Raw genomic sequence first — 22,505 nt, 5'->3', positions numbered from 1 at the left:
CATTTAATAAAGCAGTCTGATGTCCATGTTCACAGTACGCGAAACTGTCACTACCTACGAACAAATCGCTGTAGATTAAGTCTTTCAGAAAAAAAAAATAGTCTTAATTATAACTATTACAATATTTTACCAAAAAGTGTAAAATAGCTAAGCTGTAATAGTTTTGATAAAATATCTTCTAAAACATTGTTTGTACTGCTCAGAAGAATATATATGATGCATTGCAGAACATCCACTGAACTGCTTACCGTAACTTTGCCATAAATGTTTTTCTGTTTAATATCTGTTCTTGTTTGTATATATTATTTAAGTTACGATTTATATTCCTTGTTTAATACTATGTACGTTCTTTTTGACTTGTTACAAACAATATTTGTATATGTTATGTAGTTAAATAAATACTCTACTCTACTCTACTCTACTGTGTATGTGTGGATTTATTAAATGTAGAAACACAATAAAAACTCATTTATAATTTAATGATTTAATTTAGTTCCTTGTGATTATGAAATATGGTTAATTGTAAGTGTGGATAAAACCCAGGTCCTTTATGTTGAAAAATAACATTTGGTGCCTGGAGAAGTTTTTTTTGTGTCGTTTGTGTGTAGCGTTGTTGTTTAGTTGTATGTTAGAGAATAAGTTGTAAACTGGTTTATGTAAGGCTGATTGCATTATGGAAAAATCAACAGAATTAATGTCTGATAAGAGAAATTATTAAGCTAAAGAACGATTTGTATTTAAGTATTGATATGAAAGGTGATAAAATAATTGGAAAACCAAAAGAAAATGATATACCCAGAGCTACAACCACAGACCACATAAGACTGTGTGACAAGTTTTAATTATAAGTATATTGTGATATTGACTAGGTATATGGCAAGTGCTATATAAGGCGAGTTGATAAGAAAAATTTTATGTTACTGTAGCCTTAAAATCTCCGGCTATATTTCTTAATATTGTGGTAGATTGTAGTTGTAATAATTGATTAAATGTAAAATTATTAAATAGTTATACGGTCCTTTATTTTAAAAGTAGACATTAGGTGCCCGGGAAAATATATGTTAATAGATATGTGTGTGGAAAGGGTGTTACTGTAATGTTATTCTAGATGGAATTTTTTTTCTCTCTCTGAGGGTGGATATTTCTAAAAACCGTACCAGGTTAACCCATCTCTAGAGATGGCTGGCATGTTTTTGATTCAGGGTAGAGGAGTACATCTGACCTTATTTTCCCTTAGAAGAAGGATGTCCTGCAAATGGAAATTGATGTTTTAATATGGTTGAACCTTAGACGAAATATTTAACAAACTGGGAGATATGGATTGTAAAATCGAATATAATGAGAATTTTAGTATGAAGTTGTGGTTTATTAGTAAAAGAGGGGGGAGATAATTCTGGTAAATTGACTTACCAAGGGGAAACTTAAAGCAGAAAGGACTAAGTTAGTCTTAATTAAGTCTTAGTTAGTCTCAATACAATATTTAACACTTGTCACAAGACATATTAGTCACTCATTACAATATAATTCTTTTTTACTTTCATTTATCAGGTTTCTTTCTATATCCCACTCAGTATACACACAAGACATTTTACCCATCTGTCCTGGTTAATTTAATAATAACCCAATATCACACATGTATCTTCTATTTATTTTACAGGTACTATATATTAATTTATAACGTAAACTGCCTTACCATTAACTCTTTTATCCTGGACTCATTAGGTACATGTATTGTTGCTTGCACACTTGAGATTTAAACACTTTACAGTTCGTAAAATAGTTTCGAAACACAATTCAGATTTCTGCCTTAATCTGAGCCTTCCAAAAATTGCAAGGCAAAGCAGACGTTGATAAAGATGTTAATAGAGACATGGGGAATCTCAAATTTGCATTCCACGACATGTCTCCTCAACTAAGCAGAAATCATTAGCGAATTGATTTCTTGTACTCATACAGAGTAGATCCGAATAAAATGCAAAAGACAGTCAAGATTTGATTTCACGTACAATTTCCAACGAAATAGAAATGCACAACGTACATATTCAATGGAAATTCGAGCATTTATTGGTTTATTGTTTCTCAAAGGTTCTTTGCGATCATCCAGTTAAAACTTACACAGTTTTTGGGATAATTCAAGGGAAATGATCTGGAATCTTGCTACTTATCTACGAGTGTATCCAGATTTCGCTTCTTGATACGATGCTTACGGTTTATCAGTGCTAATGATAGAAATAAACGAAAAGTCATTGACAAATTGGCACCAATAAGAGATGTGCTGGAATTACTTTTAAACAATTTTTAAGCTTACTTTTTACCAAGTGAGTACCTCACAGTCGACGAACAACTTCTAGCATTGAGAGGTAGATGCAGCTTTAAGCAGTACATACCGAATAAGCCAGCTAAATACGACCTGAAAGTATTTGCTTTAACTGACACTTACACGTTAAATTTGGAAGCCTATGTAGTTATTCAGCCAGAAGGTCCTTACCAAGTAAGCAACTCGGGGGAAGAAATTGTGTTGTGTTAGTTAAACTAGCATTTGGATCTAATCGAAATATTACAGGCGATAACTGGTTTACCGGTATTCCTTTTAGCAAAAGGACTATTTACAGAAAAAAAAAAATTACGTAGAAACGATAAAAAAAATTAACGGGAAATACCAAAGAAATTCCTTTCAATACGAAATAGAGTAGAGCACTCTTCCGTATTCGACTTTTACGAATGCTGCGCTTTGGTGTCCTCTTGTTCGAAAAGAACAAGGCTGTACTAAGTTTATCCACATTTCATTCCACCGTTGATAGAAACAAATTTTTGTAGTAAAAGTTTTTTGGTTTTATCTTGATAAATACACTACTGATTATATTTCCATAGAAAATAAACTAAAAGTAAAAAAAATGGCAAATAAAAGTGTGTGACATTTGTCCCGAACGCCACTAATATGGCATTCTTAGTCACGCCACTAACGGAGGGTTAAAGGAAAAACTTATTTTTTAATTTTTTTTTTCAACTACGGCAATTTTTTAATCAATAAACTTTAAATTTTTAATTTTACCTGGTAAAATATTATGTAAAATTAAAAAACAATATGATGAAATCGTTGCTGGTGTGAGCAGATAACCATGAATGTTAGGGTAATAAGCCTTCTACTCACAATCCTTAATAAGTTTTTATTAAAATTAAAAAAAAAGACTGGGCTCTTTTACCTTGTATAATTTTTTTTGTAGGAGCAATATCTCTCAAGTTATGGGCGAAAATGTGGGCGCAAACAGCAAAGAATTCGATTTTTGGATTTTTTTTTAGATTTTGTTAAAAAAAGGCACAAGGTTTGCGACTGGCACATAGAGTGATTATAGATACAAGCTACATTCTGAGGCGATTCCAATAAAAAAATAGACTTGGAAAACGTTTAATTTAAAAGAGATGGCTGACTCAAATTATGTCTTTTTCTTATTGCCGTTGTTTGCTTTGTCTGGCTCGGGCATTTCTGTATAATTGTTTAAGTGTCGTCTTTTTTCTGTTTGTTTGTTTTCGGTTAAGAGGTCTATTTAATAGAATTACGGAAGTTGAACAAATGTCAGACGAATGGAGAAGCAGTGTATTAGTACCCGTCTACACAAAAACAATGTACAAGCTACAGGGACATAAACTACTTAGTCACACCATGAAAATATTATAGAAGAGAGTAATTGCTTTTTATTACTCTCTTCTATATTACTTCTTATTACTTTACTTTATGCAAGGCAGATCAACAACAGACGCAAATTTCATTATAAGGCAGTTGATGGAAAAATACAGGAATAACGAAACAAACGCTCATATGATATTCATTGATCTTGTAAAAGCATATGATAGAGTTCCTCGGGAGATTCTGTGGTGGGCATTCAATAAGAAAGAAGTCCCTGGTGAATATGTAGAGACATGTACGATGGAGTAACAACTAGTGTTAGGATAGGTGTGGGGGAGACTGATAAATTTCATGTGAAAGTAGGATTGCACCAAGGCCCGGTGCTTAGTCCTTATTTATTCTCATTAGTTCTAGATCAAATAACAGCGAAACTACAGGGTAATATTCCGTGGTGCTTAATATATGCTAATGATGTAGTGTTAGTAGGAAATATTGAAAGCGACTTAGAACAAAAACTGGAACAGTGGAGATGTTCTTGGGGAAAAAGGTTTGAAACTTTGGACAAAACTTGGGGAAAAAGGACAAAAACGGAGTATTTGGAATGTCTATTTAAATATGTGAGTTAGTACAAATAGAATGATATATTTGGAAAGAAAAATGATTGTGAAAAGTAATAGTTTTAAGTACCTAGGATCGGTGTTACAGAGTAATGGTGGAATAGATGGAGATGCATGCAGTAGAATAATTGTTGGATGGATGAAGTGGAAGAAAGCGAGTGATGTGTTGTGTGACAAAGAAATTCCAATGAAGTTAAAGGAACAATTTTATAAAACAACCATAAGACCAGCTATAATGTACGGAACTAAATGTTGGGCAGTTAAGAAGAGGAACAATAAATGCATGTGGCACAAATGAGAATACTTAGATGAATGAGTGAAGTGACAAAAAAGGATAAAATTAGGAATGAGTATATTAGGGGAAGTCTAGTAGTGACACCAATTGTTGCTAAGATGAGAGCATAGGTTAAGATGGTTTGGTCATGTTCAACATAGAGACAGTAATCACCCAATACGAAGAATTTATGATCTGCGGCTTTCTAAAAGTAGTAGGAGAGAAAGACAAAAAAATATCTGAGGGAAGACGCTTAGGCAGGACATGTCAGTAAAGGGTATTAATAGTAATATGACTCAAGATAGACACTTATGGAGAAATGTAATTAGGAAAACCGACCCCGCATATAGATAAATGCAAAAAGAATGATGATGAGTTAACGTTTCGCCTTTGTAGTTTTTTTCTATCGTTTTTAAAATACTTTTTTAATATATTTAATTAATTTTTGCATACGCTGTTTAATATTTTTTATTAATTTTGTATACTGAATATATTATCCTATCCTTTTTTTATTAAATATTCATACATTTAATCTCGTCAAAATGTATACGATTTGATGTCATTGATAACATTATATAAAAAGTTAACGTCTTTTTTTAACTTTTCTTAATAAATGGCTATAAAACATTTCACAATAGGATTAGTCTGCAGTTTTTTCTAAAATTTGAATAAATTGTGAATTTAGGAGATCTAAAGTAGCAAATTTAACTAAATTACCCATAAGTCACTGTTTGTATTGCAAATATGGCGTAAATAAAATTATGTACTATTGACCTACAGAGAACATCTTGGCAAATAAAAAATGTCTATGTATAGAGTCCGTCAACCTTAATGATGTCATTTTTGCATCCTGAGGTTTTATACCAAACATTCACCTTTAGTAATTGATACGACCTCGACCAACGATTTGTTATATAACGTGCAAATGTGCATAATGGTTAAAAATATGTTATATTATATTATCGAGAAATTAGTATTCACGTGCATTTTCTTAGAAATAAATTTATAAGTCTCTAACATATACTGCGCATTTTATATTAACGTTTCTACTGCGTTACTACTATATGTTTGAATGCATTTATTAATCTGCTTCTAATAGTACAGTGAAATGAGTTTTTCTCAGGACATCGTAATAGCCAGGTATTTAATAAGTTTTTCCGTTAATATAACATACCTAATAGTAAGAAGACCTACACGTGTTCTACATACACTTTAGCGTGTTTTTTTCATTATTAACAATTTAGTGCGAGTATTTTTTAAGTTTTCGCTTATGGTTAAGAACTATCTATTTATACTTAAATATAAACATACAAAAATCTATAAAAATATTTAAATTAATTTGTTGCTCAAAATATAGCAAAATGAACAAAATAGTTAATTTTTTATAACTTTAAAAAAATTAATTTTTACTTTTGATAATATAACTTCTAATAACATAAGTAGTGACAGAGCAGCCTTAGGGGCCAGAAAATATTTAATATATGTAGATTTTTAGTTAGGATTTCACAATTATAATTATTTAGTGCATATTTGTATAAACTAATTCATTTACTCATGTATATCGTTTTTTCCTCATAATACAAAAATAATATATTGCACAATTACGCACCGTAGCTCTCTATTATTTGTCAACATGCACTGCACTGGGCCGCATAAAATTATTTAAGCAAGCAAGCAAGCAATTTAAGTAAACCCAGTCTGTGAGACATGTGCACCCCTACGAATTATGTTTACGTGTAACAATTTGTTGGGGCTAGGTGTATTAACTCGAGTTAAAAACGGGAGTCACTCCACCGCGCTCCAATGCTCCAGACCATCTCTTTCACCCCTATAGCACTCTGATGCGCGATAGGGGCATAATTATCGGCCAAATGCTCTTCATGTAGGAGCCCTGGGTAATAGTACTCCAACATGGTTCTCTAACCGATTCCAATTCAGGACAACGTAATGCGCTTTGTTCCTGATTGTAGCTAAGGAAGAGTGAATGAAAGAAAAATGTAAAGAGGTAGAAGATCTGCATATAAAGCATATAAAATAGAGAAATTGAGAGTTCTCTATAAAATAGAGAACTACACAGAAAGGTTAAAGAAGTAGCTGGAATATGGAAACCCAAACACTTATCGATTGTAACAAACAAGAAAAACCAAATGGAATTGGACCCTGAAAAACAGAAAGAAGTATGGGAGCAATATCTTAAAGATTTGTTTGGTGATCAGAGAACAGAAGAGCCCCCACAAATAGATACAGATGAAAAATTAAACATTCTCACCGAAGAAGTTTTGCAGCCAATAAAAGACGCAAAAAACAACAAGGCACTCAGCGAAGACCTAATAACAGCCGAACATTTTAAACACCTAAGTGATAATGCTGTCAGGAAATTAACATCCCTCTACAACATTATATAATGAACATGGCATAATACCGCATGACTGGGTAACATCCTTATATATAGCTCTTTCTAAAAAACAAAAAGCAAGGACCATCGAACTGTATACCTAATGAGTCATGCCGCTAAGATTTTTATGCGAATAATTTATAACCGAATTCAAAATAAGTTTGAAGAATACCCGAGTCCTTCTCAATATGGCTTTAGAAAGGGTACAGGCACTAGAGAAGCAATTATGGGATTGACACTGATGGCAGAAAGGTATCTTGAGGTTCAAAAACGGCTGTATGTGTGGTTTGTCGATTATAGAAAGGCCTTTGACCCCATAAAACACGGAAAATTGATCGAGGTGCTAAAAGAAGTAGGGTTGGACGGACACGACATAGCTGTCTTAAGTAATACATACTGGAACCACCCAGGATGCGTTCGAACAGAGAACGGAAACACCAAGTACATCAACATAGAACGAGGAGTACGTCAAGGGTGCATTTTATCCCCCCTATTATTTAATGTATATACCGAACTCATAATTAGAGCTTCTCTTGAAGATCGCCCTGAAGGTGCCAGAGCCAATGGAATCATCAGTAACAATATAAGATATGTCGATGATACCATAGTATTAGCAGAAACAGAAGACCAACTAAGAATATTGAACATATTATCAGAAGAAAGTCACAGGCTGGGCTTGGACATTAACTTTTCCAAAACCAAAATTCTGGTATTCCATAAAAACCCCCATGAACAAGTTACACCTAACATACAAATAAATGGTATCACCCTTCAGAGTTCCCAAAGCTTCATATACCTGGGCAGAGAACTAAATAGTCAAGTAGACCACTCAAAAGAAATTAGAAGACGCATTGAAATAGCAAGATCTGGTTTCATGAATATGCGTAAAATGCTCTGTAACCCCAAGCTATCAGTCTCAATAACATTGCGAACACTAAAGTGTTATGTGTAGTCGCTATTACTATATGGCTGTGAGACCTGGATATTAAAACAGTATGACGTCAACAAATTAAATTCATTTGAAAGTGGATGTACCGCCGAATGCTAAGAATAAGCTGGACCAGCAGAACTACGAATGAAGAAGTACTGAGAGCAATGAACACACGCCCTCATCTGGTTAATACTATCAAAATTAGAAAAACGTCATATCTAGGACACATAATGCGCCATAGGGAATTTAAGCAGCTTTAGGTAATATTAGAAGGCAAGATTAAAGGTAAAAGGGGCATAGGACGAAAGAAAAAATCTTGGCTACGAAACATCAGAGATTGGACCCACACAAAAGGAAATGAATTAATTCATCAAACCCAGAATAGAGAGAAATTTGCCATATTGATCGCCAACCTCAACAGAGAAGGCACTTAGGAGGAGGAGGAATTTATTTTTTGTTGAACAAGATATTGTAAGTATTGAAGATTTTCTTTTCAATGTGATATCAAATTCTGATTTTGATCAAATTATTTTCAGTTTACATATAGTATATGAAAATTCAAATAAGAAACAAAGAAATATACATTTAAATAAATTTAATATTCTTTTAGAATAAAAGAGTATACACATTTTATATAACCTCAATAGAAATAATGACATATTAGCGACGGTTGTCAATTTACCAAATAGACATTTAAAAGCAACGGAGAGTTTAATACTGTCGAAGGGTCTAAACTTTGCTGTTACTCATCCATCTATTCCAAAATTAGACATAATAAGCTCAGTGGAGAAAATATCTCTATATTTATCAACAAACAAAAAGGAAGAATACAGTATTATGTAATCTTGTGTTAGAATATCCAACATAAAAAGTGGATGTTGTTCTATATGAAGTGACATTGTTGACAGTGCAATGAGTAATGTCATAAATAGGAAATAAACTACTGTCAGTCAAGTTTTGTATTGTTCTGTATGTAAGAAGGAATAAAGTATAATTGTTGATGGCCAGACGTTTATTGGTGCATATTTCCTAAAGTACATATTTCCTTGTCTCTTGATGTCTTCAAACTAGAAGGAGGACTTCACCTAACTTAAATTATAACATCTTGAATTGGAAAAGTCTATTAAAATTGAACAAAATATAAGCAAAGAGGAACTTAAGGCTATAAGAATGATGACTCCATAATCATCCTACCAGCAGACAAGAAAATGCAACTGAGATATTGCACCGTAGGTACAAGTACACACTCGACCTATCGAAGCACAACTATACATTCTGTCATTATTTCTCCGAGATCGGCTGAGTTTTTAAATAGGACGCATCTGCTCCCTGGTGGCTAAAAACTGAACAATACGTCTGACAATGATCTGACGAATGGGGTAACCAAGTTTGGACCCAATGATGACATAAACTCATTTTCGATAAATTTGCAGTTATGTCAATGTCCTACCGGAACAGCGAATAAGTAACTTTTATTTATTAGTAATAATATTTTTGCTTTTCCTAAAATATGTTGTTGGTTGTGTGAAATTTGCTAAAATTCTAAACAACTCGGTACTTATAGCTCGCCAGATAAATTAAAAAACATAGCAGAAATATCAAGTGATTTCTAAATTAAAATTAATCAAGTCTGCCATATTTTATAACTGTGTAATATTGCATTGACAAAAACCAAAAAACTAACTGATAGAAACAAAACAAACTGTTGTTAGGTGCAGTTCTTTTGATTGCAAACACTGATTGGTCTTAGACGCGCTAAACAACTAATGCCGTTCAAATATTTAAGAAAAAACCATTAATAATCTGCTTCAGTAAGCTTAATAAAACATCATATTCTTTAAGATGCAGAGAATACACCAAACATGTATAACATTAAACCGTCGCTATCAGAAAGATCCGGTAAGATAAGAACTTTGGAAACGGGAACTTTTCAAATATAAATCTAGTCCCTACCACAGTCAACTCTCGGGCTTACATTAATTCCTAAAATTTAGCACCATAATAAAGAAGTAAGCAAATAAATAAATATATTTTCAAAATCCTTTATTTTTTTATTAAGATCGTAAAACTAACAATATTATTCTATCATATTTATACCATAATTGTCATTTAAGTTGGAACATTGTTTAGTCAATATTTTTAATATTCATTATAAATATCCAAACCGATAGCAATCTACCGGGATAACAATGAACATACACTGAAAACGCAAATTCTGTGTCATCTTCAGGTTGTATATGGAATCCTAATCTTTTAATTTTTCTAACCAATTCTGCTAAACCTGTAAATGGTATATTCCAGGCTAAACCAGACACCTAAAATAATGGTAAAAACAGTATGTAGTATATAGTATTTTATAAATACATAATATACTATGTACTGCAACTTACTCGAGGCATATTAAAAAACAAAGTCATGTCAATATAAAATGAAGAAGAAGAAGAAGATATATATATATATATATATATATATATATATATATATATATATATATATATATATATATATATATATATATATATATATATATATATATATATATATTATATATATATATATCCGTACCTCAGAGCAAAGCTGTATTGTCAAAAATTTTTTTTTCTACTATTTTGGCTCACTGGACAAAAAGTTTTAATGATATATTTACAAAAATGTCTCCCTTGCCCAAAACTAACCAACTCTTAAAGTTTTTACAGCCTAAAACTTTGGTGTTTTAATTATACAATTTATGATTCAACGGAAAACAGGCGAACTGTCTAATGTGGGATGAATCAATTGCTGGCCGAGGTGGAAACGAAAGGGTCTCATGCTTAGTCCAATACATTCATTCATTACCTCAAAGCACAACTTCGGTTGTTATTTGGACCGATAACTGCCCATACCAAGGAACTTACATATGATTATGTGCTACTTTTATCTACTTTCGAGATATCCACATATAAAAGAAATAACTCACAAATTCCTTTTGCGAGGGCATACGTACATGGAGGTGGGCAGCATACATTCAGTTATAGAACGAGAAGCTAAAAAATGTCCTAATTTTCAAATTATTACCCCATGGGATTATTTACAGTTGGCTAGAATTTCCGGAAAAAACAAAGATTTCAAAGTGTATGAAATGACAACGTCTAATTTTAAAGACTTTAATAAACTGTACAATTCTTGCGATTTCGCCAACTTCTTTTTCTTACCATTTCAAAATAAGAAGAATACTAAGAACAACGAAAAATTTTTAATTTCACAAGCAGTATTGATTCTGTACTTTAAAACAGACTTCGATATGGAATTTTAGAGTGTAGACTTTAACCGAAGAGTTGGTAGAAGAAATCATCAATCTTTAGAAGATTCTCTGGTTTCTTTGAGATATACCTTAAATCCGATAAGTACTAAAAAATTCAATGATCTTCAAAAGCTTTTTTTTGTCCTACTGAGTTTAAAAACTTAAAGTTTTTTAACTTTATACTTTTATATATACTTTTAAAAACTTTAAAAATGTGTCTCCACTCTTACAGATTTTGTTTTAAATCTCTTTTAGTATTTTCTACTACCACTACATCATCATCAACCGTAAAGCACAAGGGAAGAGTATCCTGCAGTTTTCCTGCTATGTGATGAAACCCTAATGTGATTAAATAAGGACTAAGTACAGAGTACTTAATGCAATTTATTATGACAAATAAATTGAAGATATTCAATGTAGACAAAAAACCGACTTTTAAAACCAAAAGTAGAAAGGAAGTAATAGACATTACAATAGTGTCAAATTTCCTAATCAATTTTATATTGTACTTTGATCAAATAAAAGGCATATATCGAGCACAGTTTAATTTAATCTTGCCCAAGTACTTTCGATCCCTAGATCATCTTCAGGGGCATAATATGAAATAAGCCAAGAAACGTTTTTTTAACTAAAGAAATTAATTAACTTCGATAAAAACTCGAAGTTTATGATTGATAAAGGTTTTTATGTGATTAACGTTTATAGACTTACTTCGTCAATTGCGGCCTATCCGACAAGAATAAAATGTCATAAACATATAATTGTACAATACACTACACTACACAAGGACAAACAAACACTTTAAAATTATTGAGAAAAGCTACATTGCGTACAGAAGCCGGAGACAGAATGGCTCCCGATCTAACGGAAATGTTGGGGTGACATGTGACAAATGACAAATGACATATTTGATCAAAGTTCATTTATCCGAGCATTCAACCTTATATTTAATTTTATATTGTGTCTGAGGGGTAGAGCTACTCAGACCATGGACATATTTGATACACCTTAGAGGGGAAAGCAGCAAAAGTCATTTATAGGAACCCACGTTCAACCAACTGGAAGGGTTATAAAGAAGTTCTAGACCAGCATCTGTCGAGGATGAGAAGAACGATAAATGACGACAGGGATCTAGAAATGGCACTGAATGATACAGCTATGAAAGAAGCCAAGAGAGACACGAAGGAAGCACTGTTGCTTCCTTCAGGAAATTGAAAGCTCTAATGCTTGCGCTAAACTTCAAAAGGTGAAAAAGAAGAAAACAAAGCAATTAACTCACTATTGAATGACAATGGTAACTATACCAAAACAGGAAGAGACACGGCTGAGGAGCTCTTCAGGGTGCAATTTCATGGATCACAAATAGTTAAATCGCCAATTGACTGGGAATCTGTAGGCAACAAAACTCTGCAAAGGTCCTTAAAAACTAACTGGCAGACTGTCAACCAGATTAAAAACTAACGTAAAACGTAAACTATGAAAAAGTAGAAGAGGCTAACTCATGCGAGCGTTATAAATCACAAGAAATGGATGGTATATATCCGCTGTTATTACAAAATGGACCGGATCTGTTATACAGCAGAACACCTAATATACTCAAAAGTAGTGTAGCCTTTGGGTACATAACTAAAACATGGACAGAGATTTTCCCTACACCGGGAAAAACAGACAGGAAAAGTCAAAGTCTTTGAGACCAATAAGTCTAATGTCATTCCTACAAAAGACATTAGAGGAACTGCTCGACAGGTATATTAGGGATAAAACACTGGTACACACTCCAGTATGTCAAGGACAATAGGCCTATAAAGCAAGGAATTCACCCGAAACAGCACTCCACAATCTCGTAAAAAAAGTGATGCTGAGAGCCTTTTTGGATATAGAGGAAGCTTTCGACAACACTTTAATAACATCCATAACCAATTGCTTGAGATACAAAAAAGTCGAGGACATATTATGTCTGAACTGGAATGAATCTATGCTCAGGAATAGAGTGGCAAAAACCACTATCCTTGGAGAGACCGTGTTGGCTCAAGTCGACAGAGGATGTACACAGGGAAGAATTCTATCCAGACTGCTGTGGAATCTGGTAATGGACGGACTAATAGGAACTTTAAGGGCAAATAATCAAAAAACAATTAGATATGCGGAAGATTTGGTAATCATTACGCAAGGAAAGTACGATATGCTAGTCACAGATCGCATGAACGAGGCCCTAGAACTAGTGAGACAATGAAATTATAGAGTCCCCACAAATACACCATAGTCGCCTTCACACGCACATGGAAACTAGTGGGGTTAGGTGCTCTAAAGCTGCAGGCTCAAGTAATTCAGCCAAAGTGAAAGGTTTAAGTATCTCAAAGTTATACTAGACTCGAAACTTACCTGGACCGGCAATTAGAAAAAATAACAAGCAGTGTAGTTACAACACTTATGAGGGTCAGTATGTCAGTCAAATGGGGATTAAAACCGGACGTATTAACAAAAAGTTGATCGAAAATACTACTGCATGATTTATCTACTAGATATAATTCACACTGTAAGAATAATCATAAAATTATAAAAACATAAATAAAATCTGAATCAAAAATATTTTGCAAATGTTTCTTATTAAAAAATAAAACCTAAATAAATGAATGAAAATAAGTGTGAGTATTTGTTTTTCATTTTTTATCTTTACCTTATATTGTGATATTTCCTCGTATAACTCGTGTATCGTTTCCCTGTGGTTTTTATTATACATGCAATTTAGTTCAAAAGTTCTTAAAAAGTTTGCCAATACGCTTGATAGTCCACTATTCCATATAGTCCTATCTAGTTGTCTTAACCTGGAAAATTTCCGTTTAAGCTGTTTTTCTAACTGCATTTCAATCTACAACAACAACAGTTATATTGCACAATATCTGTATAGTGATTATTAATATTTTTTATAGCAAAAAGTAACGTAGTCTCTCAACAAACACCGACAAGTAAAATTGAGCAAAAAATACTGTATACTTGTAGTACTTATGTATATATACAGACGTTTATATTTAAAGTAATTATAATTCACTCTTAAGACTGTATGGAAAAATAATAAAAAACAAAATTGAAAAAGAGATGACAGATGTTGAAGAACAGAATGGCTTTCGTGCAGGCAGATCCTGTATGGACAGTATATTATCTCTAAAGCAAGTTATCGAGAAAAGATTAGCCCACAACCTTTCAACTCATATAGTCTTTATAGATCTGACAAAGGCATACGATAGTGTACCACTTTCAATGCTTTGGGTAGCAATGGAAAAACAAGGAATAAGCAAAAAAATATACAAGCAGTACAACAACTCTACAAAAATATGACGGCAAACATTAAAACTGGAAATAGATTAACTAGAGAAATTCCTATTAGTAAGGGCCTAAAGCAAGGCTGCTGCATAGCACCTACACTCTTCAAAATATATCTAAATGAGGCACTCTCAGTGTGGAGAAGAAAGTGCTGCAATATGGGCATCCCAATCGGAGATGATAGATTGTACACGATACACTTCGCTGACGACCAAGCCATTCTAGCTGAAGACGAGAGTGATGTAGGTTACATGCTTAGAAAACTGGAAGATGAGTATACCAAATGGGGCCTCACAATTAATATACAGAAAACTGAGTACTTAGTTGTAGGAGAAAAACCAGAAAGCCTACAAATCGAAATGGGAACTATAAAACCAACAGACAATTTCAAATACTTGGGAGTCCAAATAACATCAAAAGCAGGAAGTAGCGAAGAAATACACTCCAGGATTGGCCAAGCAAGATCAGCTACCAGACAGCTACACGGACTATTATGGAATTAAAAAATAACAAAAGAAAATAAAAGAAGAATCTATAAAACAATAATAGAAAGTATTGGGCTGTACGGCGCCGAACTCTGGGAAATAAACCAAAGAAACAAATCAAAAATTAAGGCCATGGAAATGAACTACTGGAGACGATGTTGCCAGCTCACTAGACTTGATAGGGTAAGAAAAGAAGATATTCGGAGAGAAATGGAAATCGATCTAGACATAATAGACACAATCGAAGCCAAAAGACTTGTATGGACACCTTCAGAGAGTGCCTGAAAATAGATGGCCAAAAAAAATAGAAGAATGGACTCCGCCAATTAGAAGAAAACGAGGTAGACCAAGACGATCCTGGAGAGACGATGTCGACGATGCAATGACCGCCAGAGATTTAACAACTAAAGATTGCTTCGACAGAAAACGCTGGAAATTAGGATGCGAAAAGCGGCGCCAGCTGTAGAAGACTCGCTTGTTATATATAGTAATTATAAAAATGAGCCTTTTTTCTATATTTGTTAAAATAAAGTTTTAACCATTTAAGCTGGCAATTCACGTTCCGACTTGCGGTCCCACTTAGTAGGACTACTAGTTGGATATACGTCTCCACTCACGCTCCGACTTGCTATCCAACTAGCGGTCCAACTTCAGTTCTAGTTTGTTTTCACGACGGTGTACATTGCCAAAGTACCTTGTGTAAAGTATATTGCGTTAACCAAAAAATGTATCGAGTAAACACTACGCAAAATATAATTAGGAGGAGAACAATGGCAGCATTGTGCTTGTTATCCTTATAACTTGAAAAAAAGAAGAAAAAATGTTGGATGAAGAAATTATTTGTTAATCGTGTGAACTATTGTGGCACGAAATTGCTCAATGTCATTGATGAGGATGATTACAAAAACTACCTCAGAATGGACAATTTGACTTTTTCGCTGTTGCTGGAAAAAGTTGGTCTACTTATTTCTAAAAAAGATACCGTCATCCGTGAATGTCCAGGGAGGAACTATCAGTTAAAAAGTGATCTTGTAGTAAATTTACTATTTTAATTGGGAATAAGCCACAATATGAGTTAGAAATTCAATGTATTTGACGTTTGGATTTCCACTTCGGAAATCGTTATCAAAATATTCCGAAGTTGAAGTCGAAACGTCAAATACATTTAATTTCTAACTAAGGTTTATTTTCAATTAAAATAGTAAATTTTCATAAGATGCCCCAAGAAAATAACATAAAATTTTTATGATCACACTTGTTACATAATTCTAAGCGTGTGTTTCTTTGACATAGGTACAGTACATCTTCATTATTATTTACTTTTAGAAATTTGATTTATTCCATCAAATCGTGTACCTGTATATACATATCTTTTGCAGTAGACCAGTATTCATCCGCAGAAGGAAAATGATGATATATACTTATCAAAAGTAACTCAAAAAATTGGTGAAATTATTCCTCAGAAACAGTAAAGTTGTGAATAATTTTATCCATCCCTCTGCGTCGAGAGTTTGGTATTGTGACGAATAAATTAAACTGTTTTAGGTGTGAAAAATAATGAAAAAACTTCGAACTTAGATTTGCCCGACTGTTCATCGCCTACTCTTGTGGAAGCTTGAGATTGAATCTTCCCACCCCTTTTTCCATTTACGTTAAACCGATATTGTTTCTTCTTTATTCTCGCCGGAGGATTCATAAGCATGAATTTCTACTGCACTTGGTACTTTGTCTGGTGCATCAGGAATATCTAACACCTAATCGTCAATAATATCCAGGAGAAGGAATAACAATATCCATTGGTTTGGCATATGTTGAAGATTCCACGTCACGAGTGCAGTTATCAGAAATATTCGCCTTTGTATATGTAGATGATCTAAGTTAATAAATATATATAAAATTATAATGTTACTATCGCTAAATTACAAATCCAGAAATTCACAATTATTTCTACTTGTACTGCCTAATAAACGGAGGTTCATTAGATTTTATTCCATTTTATTATCTAGTTGATACACTTGTTTTATATTTCCCCATATAGGATATACAGAAGTAGTGCACGTACATGTTGATCAACATATTGTTTTTATTTTTATCAATAATACAATTTTTGTTATACTATTTGTTTTAACTGATTTAGAATTATACTATTCAATACAAGTTCTAAAGTAAAGGCTTACATTTTGTAATGTGAAATAAATTAAACCTAAGCAGTTATAGCTTGTTTCCATTGACGTTAAGCTTATGTTACTAATGTAACCATTTCTTAAATATTAAACTTTTAATGAAAAAAGTTTGGGTATGTTAATATAATAATTTAAAAATAGAACTGGTAAATGGAATTTAGGAATATGCTATAAGAAATAATATTATTACTTACCATTTCGGTGTCTTCTTTTATTTTATATGTAATATTATTTGTTATAAAATTGTTTGGAGCACTGACTGTATTATCAAATAATGGTAACCAATCAGAACTTCTTTGAAATTCAAATCTTGTTAGAGCTACATTGTCAGTTTTCTGAATATTTGCCCAGCACTAAAATCGTAAAAATTTAATAATTGTTTAGATTTTTCCTAATTTGAAATGAACATGTTAGATTTAATCAAAATGCAAAGACATTGTACTATTTTTTTAAGCAGACAACGAAAGGATTTTAATTTATTAAGGTTTTTTTATATTTAAAGAATTTTTCCGTAACAACTTTCGGAAGCCGTCTTTTATGGATCAGCCATACTGCAATAAATGCTCTACTTATATTTTTTTAAATTTATATATATATTTTAAATTTATAATATATATATATATATATTTTAAATTATATATATATTTTAAATTTAAAATTGTGGAATCCTGTACTATAGTGTATTGATACAATACATTTTTGAAATCATTTGATAGTCTCCAAAAAAAAGTTTAATCTGCTAACCATCCATAACTATCATGCTAGATATGATGAAATGTTTCAGATCTTCTGCTATACAGTGTTTAGCTTTATGAAGTAGTGCTTTTAGAAAAGAAAAGACAGGTTCGACTAAATCTAATAAATTCGATAGCGGGATGGTGTGAGTAAGAACAGTTTGTCTTGGGAGGACTATGATGGCAGCCGTGGCAGTAGGAAACTATGATAGGAGTATTTGATTTTCATTTACTAGTGTGGAGGAGGTATGAACTTATTCGCAGGAAGGATAATTTTCAAAAAAGCAACCGGTATACTACCTTCTTTACAAGGTGTTGCAAGTTAAAAGGTTTTGGTGTTGGAGTTTTTTTGGAATGTAAGAAAGTGGAAGTGGATTATATTTTGAGCTTGAATAGAAAGTTTATTAACCTGTTGTATATCTAGAGCATTTAAAGTTTCAGATTATGAGATAACTTGAATCGGTATAAGAGTTGAAGGAGGTATTTTTGCCAATTCCACTGGCATACCGGAAGGAGGCGGTACTGAAATTAAATTTGCAGTAGCTAATGGAGGCAAATTGACAGTTGCCAGAATTGGAGCAAAGACTTAAACATTTTTTGTTGACAGAGCTTGACTTAAAACCAAAGTACTAGATTCTTGCAATATTTATGAAGGAGAAATATTAAAAAATACGGGTGATGCAGATTTTAAAGTTTTAGTAATCTCATTTTGTTCTGGAGTAGTTTGAAAGGCGACTGTTTGTGCTAGTAGCACATTTTTTAAAAGCGTCTACCCTGTTACATCTTGAGTATTAATTTTATTGGAAGTGACTGCATAATTCGGCTTTTAAAGCTCTTGCGTCTGAGCTTAAACGATTTCAAAACTAAACAAAGTACTTATAGTTGGACCGCATTATGTAATAGCGGATTAAGCGCCAAAATGTAGTTTTGAGATAAATGGGTTTGAAGATTTTAATTTTGTTTTTGGTGCTATTTCTAAAATATAGTAATGACATATTTCATATTTTATAGATTAATGCAAATATAAATAGACTTTCACATGTTTTTTACATTTTTTAAAAGTTATTCGATCAAATGTCGCTTAATTCGTTAATGATTTTTTAAGATATGCATGAGTTAAGATGAAAAACCTGTTTCCAATTTTGCTTATAGTTTCCTCACTTTCATTATTTAATTATCTATAAAAAAGTTCTATAAAACTTATATATCATGTTTATTGCTTCGATTCAGGAAACTCTTCTGCGTCAAATTTTTAAATTTTAAGTCCATAAACTTCGCGAAATACATAATTAAGTATTTTAAATATTTTCTTTAAGAATCCTCACCTTCCTTTGACGTCTGACTAGCTCTCTAACTAAACGCCTCAGTGACCTATTATAAAACATCGCATAAAGGTCCACAATTGGACTTATTACAATGTGGCTTCAAAAGGTAGCGTCTGCATTGTTTGCTATGACAATGGATATTCTGAAAGAGATGCGCCGCGTCGTCTTTGCCCCGTTCGCAGCGAAGTTTTTCAAGAGTGAAATTGAAAAATATGCACAAGGATGCGTAAGGATATGCTTGTGAAACACAAAAAAATACTTTATTAGCAAGCCAATTTTACAACTTTAATTTTAATCAATTTTTTGAATGTTTTAACGTTAACTTTTTGAAAACACCGATGTTTATATGTAGGTAATTAGAATTATGTAGTAGTTGCAAAACATATGTAATTATACTAATAATTAAATACAACAGAAAATAATCTAGATAACACACATGCAAATAAAGGTAGGTTTTGAATTATTTGTAGAGAACAGAACTAAGTTTGTAGACTATTAATAAGTTTTTATAATAATAATAATAGTCTCCCGTTTTATACCGCTTTGCGGCTTTGGGAATATAGCAGGGTAGTCTGCTATATCTAGGGCCTACGGTATACAAGGAAGGTAACATGGCCAGTGCTACGCTTCAACCGCCTATTATTACCCCTGGTTTTACCCAAGGTACTCATTTTATTCAGGCTGAGTCGACCTGGGGCCTATACACATTTTAAAAATGTCTAGTTGTTCTTGCCGGCGGTAGGATTCGAACTCCGGACCACCGGCGTGCGAGGCAAACATCCTACTACATATACAAAATACGTAAATCCTAAATAGACGTGTTCACTAAAGAGTATTTACTATTATATAGAGTCCAGGATATGACGTTTTTGCTCAGAATTATTTTTACACCTATGTGCTTTTCCTCTGAGTGATTACCACCCCAACTCGGAAGTGGAAAACGTCGTTTATCAAAAAAAAAAAACAACTATGGTAGCTAGTAGCTAGAATTGCGAATTTTAAGAAAAAAATGTTCTCTAGAGTTTTTTAAAAAAGTCAATATTTTTACACCTATTTTGTGATATGAAGATTTGAAATTTCATTTTTGTAAAGTTGCCGAATTTACTATTTTTCTGATATCGTTAGTCACTTGGGTTTTTGAACCCTTTCTCTATCCTGTGCATTGCATGTGATACACAGGGATTATTTTTAAAACGTCTGTGCATCGTATGTGATGCTCAATCAATAGTTTATTTATAGTGAAATATTTCTTCAAAGCGCATGAAATATATTCATTCGGCTCTGCTAATCGTATCATTTAAAAGTATGTTTACGACATCCCTTATGATATTGGCTGTACAGGTTATGTATAAGAGAGGAAACTCGATATCCATATTACCTTCTGAATATAAATGTATTTATAATGTGTGCTGTTATTTTAGACTACTATTAAAAAGAAAATCAACAATGATTTCTAGATTATTTAATAGTTAAAAAAATGTATATAAATTCCAAATTTTTTATTACAAAAAAAACTTTTAAAATATATTTTTATGACTAAAAAATAAAAAGCAAAAATTCAAATTATTTTCGCGAGTTCCATTGAAACATGGTAGGCAAAATGGTTTCTCGCAAATCATACATTCCATAGATACTTGCTTTTTTCAGAGCTCTTTTACGATTGTGTTCTAGACTTATTTTTTTATAACAACCATTACACCGTCTGCGTTGAATTTTACCATTTTCTTTGCGTGCAATGTTTATTAGTTCATGAACTTTTCGAATGGGCTTTTCTATTTTCTGCTTGGTATCGATTTCAAGTAAAGATTCCGCCAAACATTTGGTAAATGAAGCTAGTGGCATTGTTTTATTACTATAAAAATTTTTGATATAAGACCCAACTATTAACAACTGCAATACTAATACATTCAAAAATGACTTTCCTATACCATTTGACACTTCTACGAGCAGGACTGTAGTAAGAAATCATTTGATCTGAAAAGTCTATACCACCTTTAATTCTATTATATTCCAAAACAAGTAGGTTTTCCAATTATTTCACCTTTGCGATTTCTTCTCTCAGTTTCCTTCTCAGATCCATGGAACGTTGAAACCATGTAAATTATTTTCTTATCTTGATACTTGAATAGTCGAATTCCGTTAGAATTGATTCCACCTATAATTTGTCCTTTGTCTAGTTTCTCTGTTTTGACTTTATTTGGGATACCACTTCGATTAACCCTCATTGTTCCACAGTATTCTGTGTTTCTATTTTTCAAAAAAGTGGCTAATGAAATACTGCTGTACCAGTTGTCTGCTACAAGAGTGCGACCTTTGTCAAGTAATGGCTCAGATAAAGAAACAACAACAGATCCGGGGTGGTCTAATCCAGGTAATATTGTAGACGTACCCTGGTCGCAGTATATGGAGAAATTCCATATATATCCTGACATCTCGCATAGCTTAAATATTTATTTCATATTTATGAGACTTGCCGGGATTATATTGTCGAAATAGTAGTCTTCCTCGGTGAGAAATCATAGTTTCATCGACACTTATTTCTTCCCCGGGGGTATAGATCTTTTGAATTTTTAAAATAAACAACTTGATGAAAGCATCTATTTTGTATAATCTATTGTTAGGTTGAGCTTTTAAATTATCACAAACGTGCCAGTTTTTCAGTATCAAAGAGAATTTGTTGTAGCTCATTCCAATTTGGTGAAACATTGGATGGTAAAATAAACTGTCTCGTCGCCAATAATCTTCTATGTTCGGGTATTGGATAAGTCCAGTTATAAGCAGAATACCTAAAAATTTTCTCATCTCGCATAATGTTACACCGACCCATTTCTTTATTCTAGAGGACCTTCTTAGTGTAGTGAATCACATATGATACTCATATCGTATGAGAAAGAAACAATTATAAAATTGCTTTACGTATCACATGTAATGCACGTGGTTTTTGTGCTTAGTAGTTATCGTCTATTACACATAATACTGCCACATTTGGAAATTTCAACCGCCAGAGCCTGCATATTCCCACCGTGTTGAAGACGTACGAGCACGCGCACCGAAAATCGGTTAGACTGGCAATGGGTTAAGTCTCGAAAACTGGAAATTGAGATTTTTGGTTTTCCTGAAACACTAGAAACTCACCTCCCGGACAAAGCTTGTACCCCACATATGGTTATATAGCTATAGAATATCATAATAATACCATTAATAATAATAATAATAATAATAATAATAAAGGTCTCCTGTGGGAGTTTTTTGTCAGTTCTTCTATCAGGCGCGGCCCCCTGCGAATGGGGGATACTCTCTGGGTATTCTTAGAACCGATACCCAGAGGGTAGCAG

At 32.8% G+C, this 22,505-nt stretch overlaps 1 protein-coding gene and 1 long non-coding RNA gene across 3 annotated transcripts in view; one reads left to right on the top strand and one right to left on the bottom strand.

Moving 5' to 3' along the window:
* LOC140437364 (uncharacterized) overlaps nt 1-16,894 on the top strand; it is a 53,871-nt gene extending 36,977 nt beyond the window's left edge. Inside the window, exon 3 of the long non-coding RNA XR_011950368.1 lies at nt 16,474-16,894. This is a non-coding gene — a long non-coding RNA (uncharacterized lncRNA). The remainder of the gene's footprint in view (nt 1-16,473) is intronic.
* The window catches only part of Cc2d2a (Coiled-coil and C2 domain containing 2A), a 104,852-nt gene continuing 92,245 nt past the window's right edge, over nt 9,899-22,505 (bottom strand). For both annotated transcript variants that reach the window (XM_072526847.1, XM_072526849.1), the window contains 3 exons: nt 17,306-17,464; nt 13,800-13,991; nt 9,899-10,157 (listed from right to left, as the gene is read on the bottom strand). In XM_072526847.1, the coding sequence (XP_072382948.1) occupies nt 9,969-10,157; nt 13,800-13,991; nt 17,306-17,464 (540 nt within the window). In that variant the 3' untranslated portion in view covers nt 9,899-9,968. The remainder of the gene's footprint in view (nt 10,158-13,799; nt 13,992-17,305; nt 17,465-22,505) is intronic.

Source organism: Diabrotica undecimpunctata, chromosome 3, assembly GCF_040954645.1.
Source record: "Diabrotica undecimpunctata isolate CICGRU chromosome 3, icDiaUnde3, whole genome shotgun sequence".
NCBI classification, from domain to species: domain Eukaryota; kingdom Metazoa; phylum Arthropoda; class Insecta; order Coleoptera; family Chrysomelidae; genus Diabrotica; species Diabrotica undecimpunctata.
This window is presented reverse-complemented; position numbering and strand designations above follow the sequence as displayed.